The sequence below is a fragment of the Ceratotherium simum genome, chromosome 24 (genome assembly GCF_057802395.1).
Source record: "Ceratotherium simum simum isolate JZ-2026a chromosome 24, ASM5780239v1, whole genome shotgun sequence".
Lineage (NCBI taxonomy): Eukaryota > Metazoa > Chordata > Mammalia > Perissodactyla > Rhinocerotidae > Ceratotherium > Ceratotherium simum.
In genome coordinates, this window is record NC_141923.1 from 38481849 (window position 1) to 38500814 (window position 18966).

The 18966-nt window shown below is 39.2% G+C and overlaps 1 protein-coding gene across 10 annotated transcripts in view; it reads right to left on the reverse strand.

Moving 5' to 3' along the window:
* SYNE2 (spectrin repeat containing nuclear envelope protein 2) overlaps nt 1-18966 on the reverse strand; it is a 267254-nt gene that overhangs the window by 104583 nt on the left and 143705 nt on the right. For all 10 annotated transcript variants that reach the window (XM_087448388.1, XM_087448395.1, XM_087448393.1 and 7 more), the window contains 7 exons: nt 18060-18197; nt 11374-11559; nt 9491-9613; nt 7513-7695; nt 4885-5016; nt 1482-1679; nt 791-865 (listed from right to left, as the gene is read on the reverse strand). In XM_087448388.1, coding sequence (XP_087304514.1) covers nt 791-865; nt 1482-1679; nt 4885-5016; nt 7513-7695; nt 9491-9613; nt 11374-11559; nt 18060-18197 — 1035 coding nt within the window. The remainder of the gene's footprint in view (nt 1-790; nt 866-1481; nt 1680-4884; nt 5017-7512; nt 7696-9490; nt 9614-11373; nt 11560-18059; nt 18198-18966) is intronic.

Genomic DNA, 18966 nt, shown 5'->3' on the forward strand with positions numbered 1-18966 from the left:
CATTTTCACAATTCTCTCTGCCGTGAAGAGGCATGATCAGATCAGGAAGTGGTCTGACGGTCAGAGTGTAGTAAACCCGCACTTGTCCTTGTCCTGCCTCAGTTCCACTGTGTCCTAGAGCCACCCTAGGACAACAGGTTGTTCTGTGTGACAGTGGAGCTATTTAATAATCTATAAAACAAGCAGAAAAAATGTCTGGGGATTACATGCACGACATAAGAACTATAAATTGCTGCAATTTTCTTCCTTTTGGCACAAGAACCATTATAACTTTAGTTTTTAAAGTATGAAATGGAAACTGATATCAGGAAAGACACCTGTAAATATCTCATTCAACCAATTCTAATGAAGTAGTAAGGATTTATGGTACTATTAGTCACTAACACATCTCTTTGTGTACTTGGCAATGCTCTTTTAGACTACAGAAGTAATTCAAATGCCGTTAAGAAAAATAAAGTTCTAAAAAGCACACCAGGAGTGCCAACCAAACAGCATACTCTCAAACTTCAGAGAAAGTGCTCAGAAGTCAGGATACAACAAAGAACTCCATCTTCTCCCTGACGCCCACGAGTGTGTCTGAATTACATTTATCGCACTCTGGCGTGAAGTAGGTTTTGATGCACTTAAACAACGTTAATAACATCAGAGAACGACTTCAATCACCCTTATAAAATATCGGCATTAATTTAAAAAATCCTTATGTTTTCATTCATTTTTAAGATCTTCTCAATGACCTTCTTTTAGAGATTTCGGTTCTAACAAACTTTAACGAGAAAATCATTTTCCTTACTTCACTCTTCAGGGAGCTCTCTTCTGCTTCTTCCTCAACCGCCGGCAGGAAAGTCACGGAGCCTGTTCTGTTCAGCTGAAAGGCACAGCACAAAGACACTTGCAGCCAGGGTGCCATCCAATATCACCAGGATCCCAGCCTGGCCGCGTCTTTATGTACCTAATTTTTTACTCACTTTATCCAAGATGCCCACCCACACAAGTACCCTCTGGGTCCAGCACCTTTGAGCTCTTCCAGTCAAATATCATGACTTGGACACATCTTAGATCTCCTTCGTTTGCGTTGCCCTCTGTGGCCCCTCATCAAACAATTCAAGAATGTGGTTCACTGATGTGGATTCAGAGTGGGTTTAGAGGGGTGCTGGGCCCATTTTGGAGTCTGCAATAGGCTTTTTAGTAGGAAGATACTTCAAAGGGTGGCTCCCACCCACCTGCCCGTGGAATTTCATAAGCACCTCCTTAAGTAACTTGGGCATAAGAATCCTGGGTTGAGTCCAGAACAGACACATCCTGAGGATTTGTATTCACTAGTGAACAATCTCTAGGACTTTGTTCTAGGAGGTGGAGTATTTCCACTTTTGAAAACTCCTTTACTGATAAACATAGATGCCACAGGTTTTCAGGTGAAAAATACTACCAATTTAACGTTCTTGCGGAATGTGGGACCAGTGTCAACCTAAAGTCATACCCACCTTCCACTCAGAATCATCCCTCTCAGCCACTCCGTCCTCTTCTGATGCTCCAGCTGACAGCATTTCTTTTTCTGATTCTTGCTGTTCTTGCCGTAAATGCTGGTGAAGGTTTAGCACAGCAGCTTTCAGGTCCACCAACAGGTCTTCCTTTTTCTGGTTCAAACTCAGAATCTGCTTTTCCATACCTTCAATTTCTCCCTGTGCAGAAAGAGTGTTTGCATTGCTTCATCTGAGGCCTTTGCATGCCCACAGGAGCCTGCTTCCTTTGGTACAAGAGATGAAGATTTTTCATGCTGTTTGGTTTACAGAGCCAGGAGTTACAGTACAGTATAGTTCCTCTCCATCCTGGCTGCATTTCCAAATGACCTGGGGAGGGTTTATAAGTTCCCTTACAGGACGCTTTAGCCTCACCTGAGACCTTGTTCAATCAGTCTCTGGGGGTCAAGCTGAAGTACAGAAATTTGCAACAAGCTCCGTGGGTAACTGGCATCCAGGGTCGGGAGCCACTGCGCTAGTGGCCACAGGACTGACTGACTAGAATCCAGAGGGTCACTGGGAACCTGCCCTTTAACAAGCTCCCCAGGAGATTCATAAGCAGACTAACATTTGGGAACCACCAAGAGAAAACAAAGTTAGAAATCTCACACTTTTATTATTGCCTTTGAAGACTTCTTTGGTATTACCGAATTCCTTTACTTTTCTCACAGTCAAAGCTTCTTACCAAATGGGAATAAACAAACAAATAAAGGTACTGTGAAGTGTAACCGTCTATGGGAACAATGGACAGATGATTCCAAGCTCTATGTTACTTTAGAAATTTGCAGGATTGATGTGTGGGAACGAAATTCCTTATACATGGTGGAAATGCAGACGTCCACTGCCTGTCTAAGAGGATTATAGAATTATAGAATCCTAGATTTGGAAGCAACAGCGGGTGTCATCTAGTCTGACGCCCTCCTCCCTAGCACCCCTGAAAGGCATCATTCAACCTCTGCCTGAGCTTTGCTGTGAGTGCTGCATCAGAATACAACCTGCTCCTTTCTAGCAAACCTTCCTGTGTTGGAATTTTGTTCCTAATACATTCCTCAAATCCCTGTTTGTTTGTTTATTCGTTCCTTCCTTCTCATCCATCCATCTATCCATCCATCCCACAGATATTCATAGAATCATAAATTTTTTTTATAGACAGAAACTTAACATGTCTTCACCTATCAGTGAGAGTTCTGAAGTCCAGACAAAGAAGGTGACTTTTCCAGGGCTGCAGTAGCTAGGGACAGAGGCCAGACCTGGACTTCCTGATACCCAGCGCCCACGGCTCTTCTGCTACTGCACACGTTCCTATACCAATGCCCATGTGCTGTCTGAAATTAAACTTCCTGTGACTGCTTTGGGAAATGATGACTGAATTAAATCTGAGTTGGCTGTGGTTTGTGTTCCATTTTCAACAAACACTAAACTTCAGAGGTACAGTGCCTCCCAACAGACATAGTACTACAGCCATGGAATAACACTTAAAGAAACAGAGCAGTCTGTAAGCCACCAGCATGGAGGCACAGGAGCGCACAGAGCAGCCGCTCTCAGAGTGACCACAGACCCCTGGGGTCTACACTCCCTGAGGTCATTAAGACCATTTTCATAATAATACTAAAATGTTATTTGCCTTTTTCTGTGTTGATGTTTTTCACTGTGTGATGACACAAAGCAATGGTAAGTAAAACTATTGGCACCTTATATGAATCAAGGCAGGGACACCAACTATATGAGTAGTTACTGGATTCTTCACTATCATGTACTTACTGTAAAAAAATTAAAAACTGGGAAGCATGCATAAAGCACTTCTGATGCATACCAAAGCATGATGGTTAAGGAAAAGCAATTTGAGTTTTGAGCTGAACTACCCTTTTTTTTCATAGAACTCTATTTTTATTTGAAAAAAACAGTTGGTAAACTCTACTTATATACGTAAAAACTAAAAGTTTTCCTGAAGAGATAGATGTTAATAAATGTAAATTTTTTAATATCAATTACTGAATTGTGTCAACATTTGGAGGATCTGCGTAACTAGTGAAACGATATTTTCCAAATGATCAAGCCTAATGTTACAAAATTGTGCATGGCTAGAAGATCCACTCAAAGTATAAGACAGACCAATGGATTTTAATGTAAGAGTATGAAAGTTCATTGACGTGGCTTCAGATTCCATTTAACAATGAACCTGTGAGTAACTTCTACTTATTGGAGTTAACGTAGTTTCAAAGAATATCCACAATTATTCAAAAAGGCTATTGAAATATTCCTCTTTTCCATGTACATGTTAAGGTTGGATTGTTTTTATCTACTTCAAACAAAACTGCATACCTCAACAGATCGAATGCAGAAGCAAATGAGAATCCAGCTGTCTTGTAGTAAGCCAGACATGAAAGAGATTGGCAAAAATGTAAAACAGTGTCACTCTTCTCACTACATTTTCTTTTGGAAATTATAATTTCTTCCATAAGAACATGTTATTTCTATTAACATGTAATGGGTTTATTATCGTTATTTTAAAATAAACTAAACAAATATTTTTACATTTCTGAGTTTTAATTTCTGTATTTGTAGATAAAACTCATAAACAAAAGTTCTTTGGGGTCCTTGAATTTTTGAGTGTAAAAGGAAATTTGACATTTTTACAATATTGAGTCTGCCTTATTGAGTCCACCACTTAATAGCTGTGTCACTTGGGTCTCTCTGTTCGTCACCTTAGACGTTAAGTAATTTGCCCTGGGTCTCACAGTGAGCAAGTGGTGTAATCAGGCTTTGAATATCACCGCAATTGGCTGCCTATATCACCTTGATGGCAGAAAAAAAGTAGCTCTCTACAATCCCTGGCATACAATCAGGTTTTTTTAAATTATAGAAGTACTGACTCAGAAACAAAGACTGAAACAAACCCTCTAGGAGTAGAGGGTTGACATGCAAATCATTGTAACTGGGTCCACAGGACATTGTTAATTATGGCATATGGAAACCCCGCTTAGAATATGGAACTCTTCATTATAGCAGTGTTTAGGGTCTTTATCTCTAAAGCTGGGCCTGCCCACACCACATGACCCCTATCCCAGAAAGCTAGCTGTAAAGTCAGATTATCCAAATATCCTGTGTTACATCACCTTCTTTGGTACCAGAGCAAATGCAGACCAAAATGCACCAAGTTGAGGCTAAGGACACTTGAAGGGTCTTCTACTATGATAATTATATAATCACCTATTTTATGAAATAGGAATGGAGAGTAAACACACACGTAAAATACCTTCAATTGGAAGAGAGAAGTAGGAAATACACCGTACCATCTCCTAGACACCAATGGCCTAGTAAGTGATTATTGAATGAACCGCGGGATGAACGGATGATAGACACATACCTGTACTTGTGGCAGGTTGGCAGCTTGGTCTGGTGACATATGTTCATGGGAGAATTCAGCTGAATAATTATTTAACATCTGCTTCAAATTTTCTATTTCCTCATTGCATTCATTAGTCTGTTTTATGACTATCTACAAAACAAACCCCCAAAAAGAACAATCTTTGTCATAATCTAAGGACTAATCAATTAGCTACTTCCAATGTCTATCCCCATTATAAGTTCCAATCAATTACAGCACATACATACCCATATAGATTGCAATACGAAACGGTAGCCTAAATACAGAGAACAACATTTGCAAAGCAGGCACCTGACTTTGGTTTACGAGATGCCAGAGCACCTTCTGCAGTGCTTGGGGTACAAGTCTAATTAGACACACCTTTGCTCTTAAGTATTTCCAGTCTAGTGGGTTTATTTTGGGAAGCGTTTTATGGCATAACATAAAGTTGCTAAATTTTATGAAATGACATATGTCATGTAAGCCATTTTAATATATATTCTATGTGAGGCCTTCCACATAGAAAGGTGATATTACTAACTCAGAATGGAAAGAGCACGTGATTTGAGAGATGATGAATTTTCCTGTTGCAGTCACATCCTCACCTGGTACTCCTTGGGATCAGTGATGTACCTTTTATGCTAAGAGGTTGAGGGGTCGAGAGCAGTCTGAGTTTGCAGAATAAAGCAAAACTAACCAGAAAAATACCTGGGATCTACTGTTTAAGGAGTAGTAGAGCTGGAACCTATTTATGTGCTAAATACTATGATCAAAGCATGATGAAATAAAGAAACAGACTTCAAAAGAAAGTCTATACAATGATGTACACCTGAAATTTTTACAATGTTATAAACCAATGTTACTGCAATAAACAAAAAATAAAACACAGATTTATTCTTAAAAAAAAAAAAAAAAAAAAAAAAAGAAAGTCTAGATATTTCCTTGGCATGCTTCACAATGAAGCAAAATGCGTTTTAAAACTACAAAGTTTTTGGCCAACACAAAATTCTTCCTTGTATTTTCTTTAATATTTAACCATAATTTTAGCTGCAGGCTGGAAATGAATAACTACGTTCGCTGCACACACCTGTTCCCCAGCTCTCTATAATGAGCTACATCCCATTGCTCCCCCTAAAAGTAATTTGTCTTGTCTTCCACAACGAAGGCACTTACAATATCTAAAGTAGGAATTAAAAGAAATGTACCGTATTCTAATAATTTTCATTACCATGGCTTACTTAGCTTTGAAATATATGAGACGACATCTGATTTGCAATAACACAGTAAGATGGAAAATTTTAGCAGCACAGTTTGATACCTAACTTGGCATAAAATATAATTTCCTCTTCTATTTCCCCCCTTTCATCTTGTGAAGAAGCCACTTTAAAGCATAAAGAACTGTTATTTTCTTTTCCTGACCAGCAGACCAACAAAGCATAAAACGATTAAAAAGAATAGATCAAATTTTGTATCTTTCTTTTTTCTTCTCTTTATATTATTAAGAAACAGTACATTGATCTTTTTTCTCCCTGTGGGTGTTAGGAAATGATGTCAGCTGATCAGCAGTGAGGCCAGAGAGACTACATGAGCTAAGACTCAAACCAGAGATTACAGTATCCTCAAATCTCAGGAGGACACAGACTGGCCACTGAGAGGTGAATGAGACTTAAGAGGGAGAAAAAGATAGCAGTTTTCTTCCTATCATCAAGTGGTGCTTGGGAAGGAGGGAAAATAACCTTTTCTCCTACCCTGACCCTCTAATCAGGAAAAGCAGCCACGACGGAGGTCTATCAAGATGGTTGAAAAGTCTGTGGAATTTAAGGCTCTTTCAGCAACTTTCTTTTCTTGTGGGAGTGGTTGTTGATCCAAGAATACAAACCAAAGTAAAATGTAATTTCTATCTAATAATGATTCTTGACTTGAGCCTGGAGATCAAAGTATGAGAAAAGAAACCCTCTGAGGAGTGGCTGAAAGACATCCTCAGTTAGGAGGAAGAGACCCTGATATGGAGAATCACACCAGGGGTCTAGAGACTCAGATTCCTGTCTCGTCTGTACACAAATGAATCTTGACACAGGTTAACTCAGAGGTCTTACAGCAAGTCACCTAACCTTTTCACATGAGTCTCCTTATATGAAAAAATAAAGACGGCAAAGTGCCTACTTCCCCTGGATCACATATTTGAGAATAAAACGAGATGATTAATAGGAAAGTGACTGCGATGTATCAAGAGATTATTGTGGTGATGATTACAGTGTGATCTGTCGGCCTCATGAGATTGCAGATGCACTGTTCAGGTTTGAACCTCTTCCCACTGCATTTTACCACACAGGTCTTCAATAACTGGAGAATGGAATTAAATAGACCACAGCTACGCTTTAATGTCTTCAACCAGAATGAGGGTAAGAACTGAGAAAAATACCCTCAGCCCCATTTGAGCAAGCAGAAACACTCACATTAAATGCCACCTCCTGGATAAGAGTGTTGGAAGAGACCAAAAAGAATCAACAAAGACAGCATCTTATTGTCATGGGAATTTGATCTACTCAACTACGAAAACTGAAAACAAAACCAGCTTTTGCTGAACGTTTTCATCCAGTAAGTTGGCTGTCATCATAAACTACTCACCTTTAATAACTCATTTTGTTCCCGAGTCACATTTTCCAACAGTTTTATATCTTGTAAAAGCTGATCTGTCCGCTGAAACACGGGCAGAGGTTTCATTCCCGCCTGGGGTACCCTCAGCTCCACTCGGTAAGACGCTATTTCAGCAATGGTTTTCTTCATGGGACGAATATTTTCAAGTATGACCTTAATTAGATCAGATAAGCATGGTACATAAATGAAAAAAAAAAAGGCCACTGCTAGATCTAATTATTCGAAATTAAAATAATGTATAATTTAGTCTTTAATCTATAGTTTCAATTTTTAAAATGTTTCTTTAGCTTAGATTGAAAAGAACTATTTTATCACTCGTGATCCAGTAGTTAAAGGTCTCAGTAACGAATGCCCGGGGGCGAGAAACCCCAGCAGTAAATGAGGCACGAGGACAACCTTCCTTCCTCCTCCCTCTCCCTCCCCTCACTCTCTGCGGAACGAGGGCTTTGCTTTGTGTATTGTCACCAGGCAGTGAGCTGTGAAAGGGCAGCTACTGCATCTTACACACTTTGTGGCAACCGCACCTGGCACACGGCGTCCCACATAGTAGGCCCTCAAGAAATGCTTACTGAATTGAACAGAATTGTCCCTCCAAGTTTCGTTAAGTCCCAAGAATATAATTATATTTTGCTTTAATGACATCTGATCCATAGAAATCTGGATTTACATAATCAATAAATCAGAAGACATTATTCACTTTACTAAGGACTGTATACATATCATTTAACCCTCACAAATACCCTGGGAGGTAGGTATCAGAACTTCCATTTCATAGGTAAGGAAATTGGGTTCGCAGAAGTTAGAAGACCCAGGTGAGGTCAGACTGTAAGGGGCAGCCTAGGATTAGAACCCAGGCCTGGGGCCGGCCCCATGGCTTAGTGATTAAGTGCGCGCGCTCCGCTGCTGGCAGCCCAGGTTCGGATCCTGGGCGCGCACCGACGCACCGCTTCTCCGGCCATGCTGAGGCCGCTGCATCCCACACACAGCAACTAGAAGGATGTGCAACTATGACATACAACTATCTACTGGGGCTTTGGGGAAAAAAAAAGGAGGAGGATTGGCAATAGATGTTAGCTCAGAGCCAGTCTTCCTCAGCAAAAAGAGGAGGATTAGTATGGATGTTAGCTCAGGGCTGACCTTCCTCACCAAAAAAAATAATAATAAATAAGAACCCAGGCCTGCCAGATCTCAAAGCACATGCTCCTAACTGCTAGGCTGAAGGGGAATCAAGGTCTGTGTGCTGTTTAGTATGTTCCAGTTCCTGTACTAGGAGCTCTATATACCTTATAACTGTTCAACATAATCACCGCAATACCAATGTGCAGATATGAAGGAGAATCCAAGAAATGTTAACTAATTGCTCAAAATCACACAGCTAGTAAGCAGCATAGCTGGGGCTGGAACCCAGTTCTCCTGACTTAGAGCTCAAACTCTTGGACTATTAAACACCTGGATTCGACTTGACGGCAAAACTCCCAAACTTCGAAGTTTTTGGAAAAGTAAACGAAAAAATAACCTATAAGAAAATTATCTTCAGGGCCGGCCCCGTGGCTTAGTGGTTAAGTGCGTGCGCTCCGCTGCTGGCAGCCTGGGTTCGGATCCCGGGCGCACACCGAAGCACCGCATCTCCGGCCATGCTGAGGCCGTGTCCCACGTACAGCAACTAGAAGGATGTGCAACTATGACATACAACTATCTACTGGCGCTTTGGGGGAAAAAAATAAATAAATAAATAAATAATAAAAAAAAAAAGAAAATTATCTTTATATAGATAGTACTCTCTGATTTAAAATATGGTATTTATAGTCATTCCTATCTACATCCCAACTTTAGTCTGCTATTACTCTAGCAAAACTAAATACTTTTTATCATACCATATTATTACATATTTAAAAATAAACATAATAAGTATTATGAGAAAATATTTTTAATAAAGATCCATGCTTACCTCCCCATGCTTAAGATGTTCTTCTGGTGAAAAATCAAATATTTCTTTTGATAACAGGATAGTTTTGATTTTAGAAACTCTTTTTTCCATTGATTTTACTTCAATTTCAATAGCAACCACATCCTAGAATTTCAGAAACAAAAAAACACATTCATTCAGTATATGTTGTACATTAGTAATCTATAAAACACAATTTCTGGCCATTCATTCTATTCTCATATATAACCAAAATATGTTTGCCACTTATATCTCTTAGAGACTAACCAAGTACTACACAGATAATGTTGATTGTTTTTTTAAAAAAATGCTCTTCTATTAATAGCATACCACACTACAAAGCATTGATTATACCTTGTCGATTCAAGATCCTCATAGGGCCAATTTTCAATTACTTATACTGTGAGAACAGAAATAGTACGCATCCGAATCATTTTTTAAGTAAATTCTCAATTATCTACAAACTCTTTAGATTTATCCTTGGAATGTGTTTAAACACTGGAATACAAGTGGTCTAACATTTTAAAAATTCCCACCATTTTAGTAAAATGATAAAGTTACCCTTGGGAAACAAACACACGAGGGGCTGGAAAATCCACAGGATTTTCTTGCCAATCCCCTAATGAACTGTTGCCACGCAGAGAGTCACTAAATTACTTTATAACTTACTCAGATGAATTTAAACAATAGATCATTTGTCCAGTGGTTATTCTCTCATCAGTGTCAACCTTTAGAACCTAGCCGATAGCCTTAAAGTGAAAATGCTGCAGTATGTGCTATAAAATGTCCATAGTGAAGAATATGGGCTACAAAACCTCCATATTGGAGAATATGGGCTATAAAACCTCCATATTGGAGAATATGGGCTATAAAACCTCCATATTGGAGAATATGGGCTATAAAACCTCCATATTGGAGAATATGGGCTATAAAACCTCCATGCTGAAGTCCACTCACACCAAGAGAGCTGCTTCAGACCTTTAGAGCTCAATGCAGATGCACTGTAGCAATAAAAAGGTACAGCCAAAAATGAAGGGGATAGAAAAAACTATATAGAAATAGACTGAGGATTTCAAATTTTAGCAGTTTGGAGCCATTCAATATAGGAGAAACAACTTTATAAGCAAATGAAGTAGTAACTACAGTAACTTTATAGTCTTATCTCCAAATTTTGAGGGAAAGTTAAGTCACAATGAAATTAGTTTCTGCACCTTATATTGAAAAAGGTATACAAAAGTATACAATGTATTTTAGGGTAATTTCCATCAAAAATTGTAGAACATTTAAAAACTTTGTAATAACTTCAATAATCAAGAATATTTAACAACTATTATTCCCCTGAAGGTACATAACTATGGTGTAGGGAATGTAACCGAGAAACAAAAGGTCAATGATTAAGACTAACCTGTACCTGCCTTTGCTATGTGACTTCATCCTTAAATAAATGCCTTGCACGTTTCAAACTAAAATAAATAAAATTTAAAAATTCCACAGCTGGCATACAGCAGCCCCTCAATAAATATTTGCTATTGGTGAATGAAGACTTGGGAAGTTGTCTGTTTCAACTCCCTCTTTGCTAATCTGCGCTTTTAAATCAACAATATCTCCTCTCTGACAAAGAGAAAACACTGAACTTAACTGATCAGGATTCTTCCCTTTAAATAGATCACTTTTGGACTGAGAATGGGGATATGATTTTTTGCTGTAGCTGCACTAAAGATTGCAAAGTAAAGTAACATATATTTCAAGAAATAAGAACATAAGTGAAAAATGTACCAGATGAATGTGTCTTCCTAAAATTAGGAGTTGATTAGCAGTATAACTCTAATTTACTAAACGACATATAAATTAACAAGAAGAATCACATCTTTCTAGCTCCAACTTACATCAGCCATTCGCTGAATCTGTGGAAGACTTTCCATGATTTTTTGTTGTAAAGCTGTCACTTGACGACTTAACTCTTGTACAGACCGTGCTAAATCATCTGTTTCAAAAATTATTGACAAGTCTTCTAGATCCGTGAAGATTGAATGTAAAAGATTGTGCTTCTGTTCTGAATCTTCCAAAGCCATCTAGATAAGGGGAAACAGGGAAAAAAAAGAGAAGAAACATCGAGATACTGAAACAAGTTGATTAAAATTTAAATCAGAGAAAATTCTGTAACTAGGTATGGTGATGGATGTTAACTAGACATTGTGGTGATCATTTCACAATATTTACAAATATCGAATCATTATGTTGTACACTTGAAACTAACGTAATGTTGTCTGTTAATTATATCTTAATAAAAAAATTTCAAATCAGAGAGTATTTATTTATTTATTAAATTTATTTTTTTGGCGAGGAGGACTAGCCATGGCTAACATCCAATGCCAATCCTCCCGTTTTTTCTTGAGGAAGATTGACCCTGGGCTAACATCCATGTCCGTCTTCCTCTACTCTATATGGGATGCCACCACAGCATGGCCTAATAAGCGGTGCGTCGGTGCGCACCGGGATCCGAACTCGCAAACCCCAGGCCGCCGCAGTGGAGCGCTCGCACTTAACCGCTGCACCACCGGGCCGACCCCTCAGAGAGTATTTAAATTTGTCTCATTTCTCTGTTCTTTTCTAGTCTTAATAATAAAACATTGAATATTTTCTACTGTCAACAGCAGTGAATGACTTGAGAGTGTCTACCCCATTTGGGGGGCTCACAGCAGGCTCACATAAAATATGTGATATTTTATATCATATAACCCTCCCTACTCTTCCAGCCACTGTTAACAGAACCAGGAACACCTGACCTATAGTCCGTCTCTCTCTAATTTGGAATTGGGGCCAAGAAATCCATTGAGGCTCTCTCCAATTTACTGGACTTGTAATTCTGGGAACATGAGTTTGAGAGAAATAGATCAGTGAAGTGGGGATGAGAAATGAAGAGGAGGCCCCGTGGCTTGCCAGTCTGGTGCCAGTGTCCCCCTCAGGCCTTACTACAAGGTGCCATTGACTTCCATGAGACGTCCCTATAGCCTTAGTTGACTTGAATAACTTGATATCAAAAGAGCTTTATCTGGTAACATCAAATGAAAGTGAAAAACATCCATTTTTAGAATTTCTTAGACATTATTCCTTATAATTTCTTTTTCTTCTTTCTTTTAATAATTATAATGTATTAACTTTCAAACTTAAGATTTCAAAATATCTCAGCCACCTACTGGAAATGTTTAATCTGCTAATGTAGTCTTCAGGTAATTCCATAAAAAATAGCTGATATGAGAAAGAACATTTACTTATGCAACTAGAATTCTAGTCATAAGTCTGTAAAATTAATCAGGTTATTCAGAATTTTATACTGGCTTTATTCAAAATCATAGAAGGAAAAAACTTTAAGGAAAACAAAACCAAACCAATGCTTTTTACCAATAATACTATTTGCAACAGCATCAAAAGATATAAAATACTTAGGGATAAATTTAACAATTTACATGCAAGACCTGTAAAATGAAGACTATAAAAAAAAGATAAGAGAAATTAAAGAAGATCAAAATACATAAAGAGATACATCATGTTCCTGGAATGGAACAGTTAAAATGGTTAAGATATCAATTCTCACTAAATTGATCTACAGATTTAATGCAACCCCACTTAAAATTCCAACAGACCTCTGTATAGATATCGACAAGCTGATTCTAAGACTTACATGGAAATGTAAATATCCAGATTTAGTCAAAACAAATTTGAAAAAAAAGAACTAAGTTGTAGAATTTACATTACCTGATTTCAAGACTCTCTAAAGCTATAGTAATCAAGACTGTGTCATATTGGTGAAAGAACAGACAGACAGATCAATAGAACAGAAGAGAGAGCCCTGGGACCAGCCTAGTGGCATAGCAGTTAAGTTCGCATGTTCTACTTTGGGACAGCCCAGGGTTCCCCAGTTTGGATCCTGGGCGTGGACCTACTCACCGCTCATCAAGCCACGTTGAGGTGGTGTCCCACATAGAAGAGCTACAACTCTACAACTATGATATACAACTATGTGCTGGGGCTTTGGGGAGGAAAAAACAAAGAAAAAGATGAAGATTGGCAACAGGTGAACAAATGTTAGCGCAGGGCCAATCTTCCTCAAAAAAAAAAAAGAAAGAAAAAAAAAGAAAGAGCCCAGAAATAGACCCACATATATGAGGTCAATTGATTTTCAACAAGGCAGCAAGTAATTCAATGGTGAGTCTTTTCAACAAACGGTGCTAGAGTAATTGGATATCCATATAGAAAAAAATGAACCTTGATCCTTGCTTCATACCATATACAAAAATTAACTTGAATGGACGATAGACCCAAAAGTAAGAGTTAAAACTATAAAATTTCTGGAAGAAAATATAGGAGGAAATCCTTGTGACTTTGGGTTAAAGATTTCTTAGATACAACACAAAAGAATAATCTATAAAAGAAAAATATTGATAAATTAGACTTCATCAAACTAATAAATTTGCTCTCTCATAGAAAATATTGAGAGAATGAAAAGACAAGCCACAGACTGGGAGAAAATATTTGTAAATCACATATCTGATAAAGGACTGGTTTTTAGAACATTTTATAAATAACTCTCACAATTCAATAATAAAAAGACAAACAACCCAAATAAAAAATGGGCAAAAAAATTGAACACACATTTCAAAAAGGTAGTGTACAAATGACAAATAAGCATATGAATAAATGCTCAAATAAGCACACAAATAAATGCTCAAATAAACAAATCATTAGTCATTAGAGAAATGCCATTTAAACCACAATGAGATACTACTACATGTCACTAGAATGGCTAAAATTTAAAAGACAGATAATATCAAGTGCTGACAAGAATATGGAGCAATTAGAACTCACACTGCCAGTGGGAATGAGAAATGATACAGCCATTTTGGAAAACAATTTGGTAGTTTCTTATCTAGTTAAATACTTACCATAAAAGCCAGCTATTGTACTCCTAGGTATTTACCAAATGAAACGACATGAAAACACGCCCAAACAAAGATTTGTGTATGAATGTTCATAGCAGCTTTGTTCATAATAGCCTCAGGTAGGCAGCCCTTAAGTTGGCCCCCAATGGTCCCCACCTCCTGGTATTCATGCCCTTATAATCAGCTCCCTTGAATGTAGGCTGGGCTTACTGATTTACTTCTAATAAAATATGGCAGAAGTGATGAGAGGTCGTTTCCCAGATGAGATTATAAAAAGACTGTTCTGTCTTGGGAGTTCTCTTCCTCTCTTTTAGATTGTTTACAGTGAGGGAAGCCAGCTACCATGTGATGAGGCAGCCTTGTGGAGAGGCCCCCATGTCTGCGTATGGAAGTGGATCTTCTGGGGCCTGCAACAGCCACATGAATGAGCATGGAAATGCATCCTGTCTCCTCCCTTACCCAAACTGAACCTTCAGATGAGACCACAGCCTCGGGCGACACTTTGTCTGCATTCACATGAGAGACCTTGAGCCAGAGGCACTCAGCTACGCCAGGCCTCGGTTCCTGACCCACAGAAACTGTGAGATAATATTTGTTATTTTAAGCTTCTAACTTCTGGAGTAATGTGTTATGAAGCAATAGATACCAAATACATAGCCCAAAGCTTGAACCATCCCAAATGTCCATTAACTGGTGAAGGGATAAACATATTGCATGTTTCCATAAATGGAATACTATTCAGCCATCAAAAGAATGAATTACTTATAAATGTAACAACCTGGATGAATCTCGAAAACATTATGCTAAGTAAAAGAAGTCAGGCACATGGCCGGCCCTGTGGCTTGGTGGTTAAGTGCGTGCTCTGCAATGCTGGTGGCCCGGGTTCGGATCCCGGGTGCGCATCAAGGCACCACTTCTCCGTCCATCCTGAGGCCGAGTCCCACATGCAGCAACTAGAAGGATGTGCAGCTATGACATACAACTATCTACTGGGCCTTTGGGGGGAAAAAATAAAATAAATAAAATCTTTAAAAAAAAAAAAAAAAGAAGTCAGGCACAAAAGACTACATACTGTATGATTCTATTTATAGGATATTGTAGGAAAGGCAAAACTATACTAATAGAAAGCAATGAGTGAGTGATTACCTAGGCCTGAAGACAGGTGAAAGGGGATTGACTGCAAACGGGCATGAGGAAATTTTTGGGGGTGATAAAAATGTTCTTTATATTGACGGTGGTGGAAGTGGTGGTTACACAATTGCATAGATTTATCAAAACTCATCTAGCTGTACACTTAAAACAGGTGTATTTTACTATATGTAAAGTATATGTACTTTAATAAAGTTGATTAAAAAACAAGTTGTTTTCCTATTTTTACAACGACAATTTATGTTTCAGTGATTCTTAAGTACAAAGCAGTCTTTGTGGAAGCATCTTTAGGTTATAAAAACCTATTTTAACAAATACAATCCAGGTAGAAGGTTATAGTGCAAGTAAAACAGACTTTTAAAGCTTAGTTGAGAGTTTTGATGCTTAAGAGTCATTTTAAAAATCAATGCCTCGGGCCGGCCCCGCGGCTTAGCGATTAAGTGCGCGCGCTCCGCTGCTGGTGGCCCGGGTTCGGATCCCGGGCGCGCACCTATGCACCGCTTCTCCCACCATGCTGAGGCCGCGTCCCACATACAGCAACTAGAAGGATGTGCAGCTATGACATACAACTATCTACTGGGGCTTTGGGGGAAAAATAAATAAATAAAAATTAAAAAAAAAATTAAATTAAAATAAAAATCAATGCCTGGTAATGCTAGAAAAATGGAAAAAGGTATCCTAAAAGAAGGACAACTATTTTCAAAACAGGGAAAAAATGAGGTCTTCACATATGACTAGTTATTGAGACTAACTTCCCATTGGGGGATTTATTAGGATACCTTCTGTGGGAAATCAGCCTGCATCACCCCATGTCTCTACTTCCTCTAGCTCATAAACTAGATTTCTAGTCAGTTCTAGCCCATAAACAAAGGCCAGCAAATTAGGATGTCCTCAACAGTCTGAGAGAGTCTTCCACACTTTTACATTTGTGTCAGTAGAAGGTAGCAAAAGTCCAGCTGGTTTCTTTCGCCTGAGTTCACCCTTGTAAAGTCTTTATTTTTTTAACTCATAATAAGCATTTGAGGAAAAAAGCCTCATTCCTCTCTTCTCTCTCTGTAAACTCCTTGAAAATGGTGAAAAATAGAGGTAATTTAAAATAAAAAGATGACATGCTTTGGGGATGTGGAACGTCAACCCAAGAGGTGGGGGCAGAAATCACAGGAAAGGGGAAGAAAAGAACCAAGTGGGTGAAATGAAGCATCTTTACAACTGTTACCACAGGGAAAAAACGTGCCAACAAATCTCAAACATTAGGGAGCACGAAGTTAGCTGTTCACATGGGAACGCATTGTGCTATTCTACAGATATAAAAAGGAGTTAGATCAACTTTGATGTCTGATTACTCTAAAAATTGTTAAAGAATAAACTTTTTCCTAAGAAATTCTTTCTTATGGCTGAATAATATGAGAGAAGGGAAATACACCTTCGCAATAAAACTTAAGCCAATCCTTAGTGTCGGGAAGATCTCTTGCAGTCATGGCCCCGAGGAGGAAAATACTTTCATTTGGTTTGCCTTTGTAAGCTAGCATGGAGACAGGGCACCTGTGGAGTACCAGGAAGAACAGGAAATTGGATTCATGACATGCTAGAACTGGAACAAACCACAAATTAGTTTTCTAATGCTGTGTAACTAATTACCACAAACTTAGTAGCTTAAAATAAAACAAATTTATTATCTCCTCGTTTCCACGGCTCAGGAGTCCAGGCATAGCTTAGGTGGGTCCTCTGCTAAGGATGTCACAAGGCTACAATCAAGGCACCATCTGGAGCGCCGTTTCTCTTCCAAGTTCATTCAGGTTCTTGGCAGAATTCAGTTGTAGGACTGAGATCCCAGTTTTCTTGCTGACTATTGACTGGGGGTCACGCTTAGCTTCCAGAGGCTGCCCCAGGGTCCTAGCCCCCCGGCCCTCTCATAATATGGCAGCTTACTTCTTCAAGCCAGCAGGAAAATATCTCTCCAGTCTGCTACTAAGGTGTTTTATAATCATATAACCATGATTAATCATGCATTCATGGGAGTGATAATCCCATTACCTTAGCCACATAAGATAACCTAGTCCATGGAGTGACTGTCTCATCACATACTCATATTCCTTCCCGCACTCAAGGGGAGGGGATTATACAGGTGGTGTACATCAGGGGACAGGAATATTGGGAGCCATCTTAGAATTCTGCCAACTGAAACCATCAACACCATTCAGTGCAACGTTCTTACATCATAGATGGGGGAAACCGAGGTCCATGAAGGATGCAGTAAGTTATCTAAAAAGTCATGTAGTAGTTATTAGGACAAAAAGAACTAGACCCTGGTCTCCAAAATCCCTGTCCAGAGCCTCCCACTCCCCCAAGCTTCCTTCTGCCACTCGGCATGGTTGAAGGTAAGGCTGTTTTGCAGGGAAGAAGGGGAAAAAAAGCACCATGACTAAGCCGCTAACCATTATGTAGATTCTATGACACACAGGAAACACTGAAAGAACTCTTACCTGAAGGGTGCTAGCGTGGTGACTCAGCGTCTTGGAAGAGTCATAGTCAGCAGGATTAGCCAGCAAACGATTGGTATTTTCTATCCACGCCTCAGTACTCTTCAAAAGCTCATGATACTCCTCCATCTTAATTGTGGCCTGTGAAAGAGAGGCAGTACCAAACTCAGTCTGATGCCTTCTACTTGAGTTCAATGATTCTCAAATGAAGAACTCGTTGCTGTGAGTCAGTGGTGCGTCAGGCCGTGCAGGGCTCCACTCCCCATGGCTGGGCCACTTGCCCACCCACCTGCCTGCAGGTTTTGATTCTTCCAACTTTTCAGACTAATCCTGACCATAGGTGGAAAGGACTTTCTACCCCAATGCTACGGGCCTCAGCAAAGGTTCCAAGTTAGCCTTGCAACTAGTCTGGTTCCCATTTTATGCTTCATTCAGAAAACTGGATTTGTGTTTTGTCCTCCTGTATTGGGCCTTGTTCTATAATATCCCAGTTCCTCTGAGACTAGGATCCTGCCTCGTTCTTGCTAGATCATGACTCACCCACCATAACCCCTACTTGGAAGGGAGAGGGTGTCTCCAATGACATTGTTTCTCTTTTTTGGCTCCCTCCCAGGACTCCTGAGATTACTTGCTGAAATGCCCATTACCTGTTGGGAAGCCCAATGTGTGGACTCCTGCTGTGGTCTGACTTTTGGATACTTGCTTCTGCCTGCTCAATCAGACTTCCTGCCTGTGTCAGCAGTGAAATCTCTCCCCCCGGGTGCCCACCTGAACCTATCGTGTGGCTCTAGCATCCTAAAACTGGCAATTAAGGGAAACTGGCTGCCTCTGAATATATATTTTTGTTTTGTTTTAAACCCATCTCAATACCATCACACGCTATGTGTAGTAATCATGTGTTCCCATCACA